Source organism: Polychytrium aggregatum (assembly GCF_025602895.1).
Source record: "Polychytrium aggregatum strain JEL109 chromosome Unknown BJ171scaffold_2, whole genome shotgun sequence".
Lineage (NCBI taxonomy): Eukaryota > Fungi > Chytridiomycota > Chytridiomycetes > Polychytriales > Polychytrium > Polychytrium aggregatum.
In genome coordinates, this window is record NW_026516204.1 from 1,443,381 (window position 1) to 1,452,654 (window position 9,274).

At 56.9% G+C, this 9,274-nt stretch overlaps 3 protein-coding genes across 3 annotated transcripts; 1 reads left to right on the forward strand and 2 right to left on the reverse strand.

Moving 5' to 3' along the window:
- Positions 1-651: 651 nt before the first annotated feature.
- On the reverse strand, positions 652-2,999 carry BJ171DRAFT_487231 (uncharacterized protein). Its single transcript, XM_053109268.1, has one exon. The coding sequence runs from the start codon at positions 2,502-2,504 to the stop codon at positions 1,071-1,073; it is 1,434 nt and encodes a 477-aa protein (XP_052971593.1). The 5' UTR covers positions 2,505-2,999; the 3' UTR covers positions 652-1,070.
- A 489-nt stretch (positions 3,000-3,488) lies between these two features.
- Positions 3,489-6,129, forward strand: BJ171DRAFT_119018 (peptidase S28). The gene is made up of 8 exons (XM_053105531.1): positions 3,489-3,712; positions 3,838-3,901; positions 3,998-4,063; positions 4,176-4,203; positions 4,322-4,441; positions 4,566-5,260; positions 5,418-5,843; positions 5,982-6,129. The coding sequence occupies exons 1-8, from the start codon at positions 3,606-3,608 to the stop codon at positions 6,012-6,014; spliced, it is 1,539 nt and encodes a 512-aa protein (XP_052971594.1). The 5' UTR covers positions 3,489-3,605; the 3' UTR covers positions 6,015-6,129.
- A 564-nt stretch (positions 6,130-6,693) lies between these two features.
- BJ171DRAFT_119037 (uncharacterized protein) lies at positions 6,694-8,666 on the reverse strand. Its single transcript, XM_053105532.1, has 2 exons — positions 8,503-8,666; positions 6,694-8,278 (listed from the first exon to the last, which is right to left on the reverse strand). Exons 1-2 carry the CDS (start codon positions 8,523-8,525, stop codon positions 6,772-6,774), a joined length of 1,530 nt encoding a protein of 509 aa, XP_052971595.1. The 5' UTR covers positions 8,526-8,666; the 3' UTR covers positions 6,694-6,771.
- Positions 8,667-9,274: the final 608 nt, after the last annotated feature.

The following is a 9,274-nucleotide window of genomic DNA, read 5'->3' on the forward strand; positions in this document are numbered from 1 at the left end:
CCTCCGAGACCCGAGCCGGGGGTGTTGGAGGCCTGGCGGAGTATGGACTGAGTCGAGAGGGTCTTTTCTGTCCTCCGGTACCGGTTCTCGAAAAACTGCTTTGCGGCCTCGGATCGGTCGTGCTCGGTGCTGCTGTCGAAGGACTGGGCCGAGGACGAGGCCGTGAGACTCTGGGGCGGGGCAAGCTCGGATGGCGGCTGGGCTGAGGCCGACATGGATCTTTGAAGACGGGCGGCGGTGCCGACAGATGTGTTACGGGAAAGGCAAGGCCGGCAAAGGCGACGAGTTCGGTAGGAACGGACCAGGTCAAGCTGGATGATGCTGTCGAGACACCCGGCTCGGAAGCACGGCGCTGCAACGGATTGCGGTCGGGGGAGGAGACCGGGCCGATCAGACGACGGCAGCCGACGACAGAAGCGTCGACATCCTGTTCTTCCAAGCAAGAGACAGTGATTGGCCGGCTCGCAGTCGATGCGTTCACACACCGCAACAGCTGCAGAGCGAGGTGCAAGGCATTGAGGAAGGCTGGGGGCTGCGAACCACATTCATACTCTGTCCGGAATGTCCATGCACAACCCCGCCTGCAGTCGGGATGGGGCTGTGTGCATCAACAATCGTCACCCAGTTCATGCGAATGTTGGGTCAAGCGGATGATCTATGCTGGAGAAATGTATTGTTGCTCGAGCACGAATTGATTGAAGATACAGGCGTCATCGGGAGGTCATCTCACAAACAGGGATCGTTGAGCATGATTCGTCAAAAATGATACCAAAAAGAGCAAACGTCGATGATGGAAATTGAATAGATGGGAAGGTGCAGCCAACACATAATACTTGCGACGCCTGTATCCCTGGCTACAGATGCAAAAGTTGCCGACATTGTGTCGGGAGAGTATCCAGGGCAGTGGCTGGAGTGGAGCTCGTCGATGGCTCGGGACCCCGGCTTGCTCGGCTCCGAGTGATGGCACTCAGAGCACTACTCATTGGGCGCGGGAGCGGCATATCCTTGCGAACCGTGTGCGAAAGCACCACAGGTCGTGCCTTGGCAGATGAGTGGCCTGGCGGGCTTGATTATATGTACTCAACAGCGACTCGGGAGAGTGAGCCGTTGCGGAGGCTTGACAAGTTGGGACGAGTGCCCATGCGTCCCTTCACAACGATGGTCTCGAGAGCCGGGCACTTGCTCAAGATGCCCAGCGCATTCTCGACCGTGTGCGCTTTAGCATCGACTGTGATCGTCCTGAGAGCTCGGAAGCAGCAGGTAGGTGGCTCGGGGGCTTGGGGCCAGCTGATTTGAGGACAGTCGGCTATGTTGAGAGTGCACAAGTTGCGCACTTGAGCGAGGGCCAGGAGGCTGCGATTCGTCAGGTTGGGGCATCGCGCCATACTGATGCCTCTGATATGGTCGTGGGCAGTCCAAACGGCCGCCGCCGTATCGGTGAGGTGTGCAATGCCGTCCATATCGATTGTTTCCAGGGAGCGGAGAGTCTGGGCAGCATAGCTGATGCCAGCGTCCGTAATAAGCCGGCAGTGAGAAAGCGACAGGTGTCGGAGCCTTTGGCAGCCCCGGCCAATATGGAGCAGCGTGTCATCGCATAGCTGGGAGCAAAAGTCCAGCGAGAGCCTCTGCAGCCCGGAGCAGAGGACAATGTCTCGCAGCGAGCACCACGTTAGCTGAGCGTTCCAGCGGAGATCGAGGTCGGTGATGGTCGGGTTCATCCGGAGCAGCGAGGTCAGTGCCTCGTCCGGAAGCATCCCCTGGTTGGTGATGATCTCTTGGCGGGTCAGGGCAAGCCTCTGGAGGGCGCGCGGTTGGGTGTCGGTCGAGTGGCTTGGGGGCATGGGCGGATGCATAAGCCAGGCGATGGACGAATACGGCGAGTGGTGAATGACAACATCGAGGTCTTGCATCTTGGGAGTCATGAGCGCAGGCAGATCACAGAGCGGAACGGCGCAGCTGGCCGAGAGAATCAGACGCGAGAGGTCCCTTAGCGAACGAACCAGCATTATGGGGAGGCTGGACGATATTCCGACGCATCCTTGGAGATCGACCGAGGTCAGCGAAGGAAACAGCAGCGGGAGATGCTGCAGAGACCTGCCAGTGATTCCACGGCAACCCTTGAAGCTCACATGGCGGACGTTGAGGGACGGTGAGTCCGAACGCCGCAGCGCGGCGAAGAGGGTTGCCAGATCCTTGTCCCTGAGCCACGAGGGCTGGCCCGGGGGAACCGCGAAGGAGAGGGAAGAAAGGAACGCAGATCGCAGCGGATGTTGGCGCAAGACAATCACGAAGGCGCACAGGGCTTGCGGCGAGGCCAGGAGAGGGTGGCGATAGAGGACAGGAAGGGCCGCAGCATACCATCTCCGCGAGACCAGGAGGCAGCCCATCAGATCTGCCCCGGTGGCGACGCGGGTAAGGATGAGCTGCAGAACATCGTCAAAGTCGAAAGCGGCTATTGGATACGGGGCAGAACAGAGCGGCAGAGAGGATTCCTCGGTACTCATACAGATGATGCGGATGAAACGGGGGGGGGCTGTATCGACCTTGGGAGAAGAGCAAAAGGATGGAATAGCAAAAAGGATGGAATAGAGGACACAAACAGAGGGTGCGCAGGCAGAAGAAGGATATGAGTCCGAGGGAGGAGATGGAACGGGGCGAGCAGTGGGATTCTCAGGAACGAGGCTTGGCCGGATCAGTTAATGAGCAGATATTCGGGGCGAAACAAGATGGGATAAAAAGAGGTCGAAGGTGTGCAGGAAGAATGATCCTAACGGCAGTGCAGGTGGGTTTGCCATTCACAGCGATGGTTCGACAGTGCGGGAGGAGTGCGAGAGAGCAAGAGAGGAAGGCGCGGCCAAGGACGGAAGCGATGGGCGGAGAATGGATTGACAAATGTGATTGTGCAGGGGAAGCTGAGATGGAGAATGTCGCGGCTGGTGCGTTGGACGGTGATCGCGTTGATGTCCTGGTTGATGTCCTGGTTGATGTCCTGGTTGATGATCTGGGTGAGGCGAGATGGATGGATGGATGGATGGATGGATGGATGGATGGATGGATGGATGGATGGAATGGACGAGCAGGGGCAACGAAGGCGGAAAACGATGGCGGAGCAGAGAGCCTGGCTGGATCCGGACACGGCGGATGGATCCGGATGAGGCGGTGGCTGGATCCGGCCGGTGCGACCCGGTGCGACCCAGTGTGACACAGATGACAAGGCGCAAGCAGCGCCCTGCCACGCACGCGCGCACAGCCGCGCTGAGCCTGACTGTCCATGGCCAGCCACAGCCGCAGCAGCACACAGCCACAGCAGCAGCACACAGAAACAATGTGCACTTTGGCGAGCCAATCGCGGCCGTCCGCGGCCATCATGGGGTTGCTCGTGCTGAGCCAGTCGGTCACTCTTTTTGTTGGTTGGGTTGTCCAGAGTGGGTCTCGTCCAATTGGCGTCTTATTCAAAAGCCAAAACGCATCCATGGCCAGACCCAATCCCACTCAAGAGTCGCTCCTCCTCGACGCAAACCACCTCGTCTCCTGTCGCCCATCTCCAAAACATCCCGGCGCCGAGCGTTCTTGACCATCTATCTGGTCCTGCCCGCACCGCAACGATGGTCCTCTGGAACACAGTGTGGCTCGTCGCCCTCGCTCTTCCCGCAGCCGTTCTCGGAACGCCGTTTCTGGCCTTGGCTGGGCAGCGCGAGGGCAGGCGCCAAAGGTGAGGGAGCAATCAAGCATTGCCCAACGCAGTCCTCGACTCGCAATGGTTGCAGTCCCAAGATTCCTTACCCGTCCATCTCGCCATCTTCCCCTCGTCATACTCAATCCTGCCACCAACCACAGTCTCCTTGCTACTGCGAGCACCATCAGCTCTTTCGTCAGCAGCCCATCCCAGTGGATCTACCAGGTGAGGTTTGCCACTTGCTGGCAATACCCAGTCCAAGGGCCTGTTGTCGCCACGGACATGTCCCCAGATCTCTGACCTGACCCTCGCGCCACCCAGCCTCTCGACCATTTCGATCCTACCAACCGTCAGACTCTCCGCCAAAAGTATTATGTCAATAACCAGGTTGGTTCCTTAGAACATCGGCCGTCTTTCTGCTTGGCCCTCAACGACATCATGAAGCTGTCGTTCAATGGCTAATCTGCCTCCTCTCGCTTGCGTTTGCTCGGGGGTGCAGTTTTACCAACCCGGTGGTCCCGTCTGGTGTATGTGTCTTGTGCAATCAAGCGTCTCGATCGTCAATGATCCGACCGAGGATTGAACCGCTGGTCTGCCTCCCTTGGCCGTGTCTCACCCCCCCCGTCTTCACCCGTGCGTCTCCAGTCTACATCGGTGGCGAGTCGGCCCTCACTGCCGAATTGGCCATATCTGCTCTGGACCTGCACTATGTCATGGCCCAGCAAACTAACGGCATGATTGTTGCGCTCGAACATCGATTCTATGGTTTGTTGTGATGTTTTGATACGCAGCCTTGCTTTGCTCAACCAGGGCCAACGTTCGAACCCGAGCTCGGCTTCACACTCTCCACCGTCTCTGCTGACTCGACGCACTGGCATCGTCCCCACAGGCGACTCCAACCCTTACTATGACTACTCGATTGCAAACCTCAAGTACCTGTCCTCCGAACAGGCCATCGAGGATGCCGCTGCCTTTGCCAAGAACTTCACGGCATCCAACAACCTCCCAGCCTGCACAAAGTGGATCGCTGTCGGCGGCTCGTACGCCGGCAATCTCGCTGCCTGGTCCCGCGAGCTGCACCCCGACGTATTCTGGGCCGCCCACTCCTCCTCGGCTCCGCTCACCTCCAAGCTCGATTTCTGGGAGTTTTCGTACGGCGTCCGCTTGGGCATCCCCCTCATCGACGGCGGCTCCCAAACCTGCGCCGACAATCTTGTCCGGGTCACCAGTCTCTTTGACCAGGCCATCCAGAAGGATCCTAATGCCACCCGCCAGTACCTTGGCTTTGGCGATGTTCTTCTCAACGGCGATATTGCCGGCTTCCTTCCAGGCTCGTCGCTCGCTGGCTCTGTCCAGTACGGCCCCGTTGGCCAGTCCTTCAACGGCTCTGCGACGCAAATCGACGCCGTCTGCTCCGGCAAGTTCTTCCCCTCATTCGCAAATCCCAACTCTACCAACGAAGAGCTCTGGACAGATCTGAAAAAGTACATGTTTGCCGTCCTGAAGATCAACGGCGTCGCTCCCAACAACAATAACGATCTGGTCAACATCCAGACTGGTGTTCTCCACAACCTCGCCATTCCGGTATGCAACCCTGGGTGTCGGTTGCTGAGCACAGGGGCCGAGCGATGGCCCCAAGCCCACCGAAGGACGCCCGAGGGCCTTGGCCATTGGATGCCATGGGTACCATCGTGCATCACCTTGTGCAGCGCCGACTGACCCGATTGTTGTTTCGCGGCAGGCCCGACTCTGGTACTGGCAACTGTGCACCGAGTTTGGAAACTTCCTGAACGCCGAGCATGTCGATGTCCCGATTTACTCAAAGACCCTGAACCCAGACTATCAGCAGCAGGTTTGCTCCATCATCTTTGACAACGCCCACTCTGTCCCCGACACCACCAAGACCAACGGCCTCTACAAGGCGACCGACATCGGAACCGACCGTATCGTCTTTGTCAATGGCGCGATCGATCCCTGGCACTGGCTTGGTATATACAACAGAACCTCGACCGAGGCTCAGCCCGTCTTTTACCACGACCAGTTCCACTGCGACGACCTCTACATTCCCCTTCCTAGCGACACCCCAACCCTCCGCCAAGTCAAGCTGGACATTCAAGCGACCTGGCTCAGCATCATCAAAAACGACACTTGCCCCTCTGAAGTCAACGTAAGTCTCGCTCGCACCACTGGGGCGCTGTGGAATCACCCTTGTCGCCACAGCCAAAGTTGACAGCGTCGAGTATCCTTTCCCAACGACTGCCAAGGAGCGATGCACTAACGAGAAATCACTCTGTTTCCTTGATAGAAACCATACAAATGTGTGCCCATTCGTAACTAGCGATGCAATGCCGTCACGGAACCGCCGCGGGTGCACTTTGCAGTCAATCTCGTTGGTCATCAAAGTCGTTGTATCGTTTCTCTGATGCGATCCCCCCCCCTGAATCGAGCGTGTACCCGCCTTACACTCTGAAATCCTAACCTAACCCAGCGGGTGCAGTGTGGTCGTGATATATCCGCTCTAGAACAACTTTGACTACTTGAAATAAAGCCTTTTTGTCCTTGTGTTTTATGGCGGGTGATCACGGTCACGATCTGTTGCTGTTCTGGGCTCAGCGAGTTGGGTGGGGCTCATCCATTGACAAGGATCGTGAGTCGAGAATGCAACCTCGTTGGGAGGTCGATTCCTTGCTTGAATTCATGGCTGGTCTCTGGGAGATTCCACCCAGCCTTTCATTACGATCTGAATGGATGTCCAGGGAGGGTGCCCATGTCAACTTCACCATAGTGTCGTGGTGGACTTTGGGACAAGTCGAGATGGTGGTCTGGATGGTGCTCAGATTCTTCACGACCCAAGGTTGGCACACAAGTTTGTAGCTACCGACTCATTCGATGTTTTTGTCGGTCGATCAAGAGTGACGATCGTTATTGAACACGATTGATGTGCATATTGCATATAATGAACGTCAAATACAACACAACTCGGCCACGGCCGCTTCACCAGAATCACCTTGTAAGGCGATTGTCTCATATCGTGGTGTCTTGGATGGGGATGACGGAGATTCGCTTCGGAGCGGAGCTTGGGAGGCACTCGGAGATCAAGGCCACTGGCCGAGTTCCTTGAGGTTATTGATGGCAGATTGGAAGCCCTGTTCAGCAGACTTGCGGCGCCAGTACAGGGCGGTGTCGATGTTCTTGGGGACACCACGGCCATATTGATAGCAGTGGCTGAGCCAATGTTGTCCGTATCGATTGCCCTGTTCGGCCGATTTTCGGTACCACTCGGCGGCCTCAGTTACGTCCTCTGCGACTCCTTGTCCGAAATGGTAGCAAAATGCAACCCTCCACTGTCCATACGAGTTGCCTTGATTGGCCGACTTGCTGAACCACTCGAATGCCTTCTCGTTGCCCTTCGATACTCCCCCGCTCCCGTAGTAGCACTCTCCGATCCACAACTGGCTGTCGCTGTGGCCTTCGTTGGCGAGTTGCCCAAAGATACCAACGGCCTCCTTCCGGTCCTTGGTGGTTCCGAATCCAAGGAACAAACACACTGCCACGAGATGCCTGCACAGCCAGTTTCGAGAGTATCCCAGCTCGCACAGCTCGAAGAACTTGCGGGATGGGGGTCGTGAGTCGGTGTTTGTTTCCCAGTTGTACGATGCGAGACACTCGGTCTCTCCAAGCTTGAATTCATCTGATTCGTTGTCTCGGATGATTTTGGTGCCCTTCTGTTTGTCTTGAACGGTGCCTCGGCCGAGGTAGTGCATCCACCCGACCATGAACGTTGCGATGGGCTTGAGAATCGGGTCGGTGGACTTGGTGCTGACTTCTTGCCAGTGGTTAAAGGCATCGGCGTCGCTCTGTTCGACACCACGGCCGATGAACGAGAACCAGGCCTGGAGGAATACGGTGTGGAGGCGACCGTCTTCGTTGCCCTGGTCGGTGGCCTTGGAATACCACTCAATGGCTGAGTCAAAGCCTTGATCGACACCTTCGCCTGACTCATAACATCGACCGAATGCGATTTGGGCTTGGGGCATTCCACGCTCTGCAAGACTGCGATAGAGCCCGGCAGCCTTGGTGTGGTCTTGGTTGGTGCCGAGTCCGTTGCGATAACACTCAGCCAGGTGGAACTGTGCCATTGGATGATCATATTCCACTGCCCTCTTAAGATACTGGAGGATTTGCTGGTGGAAGGCATTCGGCTGGGATTGGTATGTAGCCAGCTGCGTTTCGACTTGGACGATCCTTGCCAGGAAATACGAGGCTGCAGCATTGCCATGCTCTGCCTGAGCAACGAGCCAGGATCGGTCGGCTGTGTCGTGTTCATAGCAATGAAGCGAAATGGCAATCTGGTCGCTTGGTGTGAGTCCGATCCGCATCTGTCCATCTGGATTGAGGAGCTCCATACTCTGACACCAGCGGTGGAAGCGAGGCACCTTGGAGCTCAGGAGAGGACGGGCTCGTTTGCACACTCGCAGCAGGATCTTGATGGTGTTGTGGTCGAGTGCGAGCTGGAAGCCGTCGTTGCAGCAGATGATGGTGAAGATATCTGGGATGTGCTCGTTGATGGCCGGTCGAACCGTGTCAGTTGAGGGATGGACACTGGGAGCCATGATGGACAATGTGGATTGAGTGGATTGTGATGATGTCCAGACGACGATGAGACGAGATGAGACGAGATGGGTGGAATGGAATGCGAGTGGCACAGCCACCAAGCCAGGAACATGGTTGGATCCATGGATCGATTGCTTGTGTTCATCCTCATTCCCACACATTCCATCACTCCATCATTCCCACACATTCCATCATTCCATCCTCCAACTCACATCCTGGAAGATATCATCTGCATCCTGTTCCTGGGGTTCCGGTGTCCCGTTCATGATTTGACGAGTGTTCTCTGGATGGCCAGAGCAAGCAGCCCATCGATCCAGGTCCAGGATGTCTCGCCCCAGCCTAGCAGCAATCCAGCATCATTCCGATGGCTGTGATTTTTTTTTTTTTGTTACTATAGTCAACTTTATTCAAGAAGACAAGCCATCAGGTCCAACAGGTTGGTACCCCGGCACGTTGAGTACACAGGCAAGCCTATTTACTCCTGTTGCAGCCTAGTGCTGCCTCAGCTGCCCACAAGGTCTGAGACCAAGCGGGTGAACACATTTTCGAGCAGTTCCCACAAGGGAACAGCAGGATCGAGGGGGGGTCGGGGTGGAGGAATGACAAGTGCTGACACTATACTACGCTGTGATGAGGGTGCAGGGAGAGACTGCAAGGGTGGGACTACACTGGGTGTGGGAGTGGGTGGTGGTGCTGGGTGTGCACCAAGTGCGAATGCTCGGAAGGCAGTGCGGGGAGCGGGTACATGAGCAGCAAGTGATCCAAGTGCGGGAGGGGTGCGACTGCGAGGGGGAGTGCGATCGAAACTGAGCAGGTCCAGCAGCTTGTCCACTGGTCCCACTCCGGCTATACCACTTTCCACCCAAGTCGGGTGGGCCGTCTTGAGGGCTGCGACCTTGCGGACCAGGACTTGATGCGGATCCACACACTGCTGTGCGTGGGTCCTGGTCAAGTCGATCCCGGATCCGTGTCGAGCCAGGTTCT

Bases quoted from the DNA above. Each gene is read 5' to 3' on its own strand.
- BJ171DRAFT_487231 (XM_053109268.1), bottom strand. From the start codon at position 2,504: ATGAGTACCGAGGAATCCTCTCTGCCGCTCTGTTCTGCCCCGTATCCA.
- BJ171DRAFT_119018 (XM_053105531.1), top strand. From the start codon at position 3,606: ATGGTCCTCTGGAACACAGTGTGGCTCGTCGCCCTCGCTCTTCCCGCA. The intron at 3,713-3,837 runs GTGAGGGAGCAA...CACCAACCACAG, and splicing joins CGCGAGGGCAGGCGCCAAAG to TCTCCTTGCTACTGCGAGCA. The intron at 5,844-5,981 runs GTAAGTCTCGCT...TTTCCTTGATAG, and splicing joins CTTGCCCCTCTGAAGTCAAC to AAACCATACAAATGTGTGCC.
- BJ171DRAFT_119037 (XM_053105532.1), bottom strand. From the start codon at position 8,525: ATGCAGATGATATCTTCCAGGAT. The intron at 8,279-8,502 runs GTGAGTTGGAGG...CATGGCTCCCAG, and splicing joins CAGATGATATCTTCCAGGAT to TGTCCATCCCTCAACTGACA.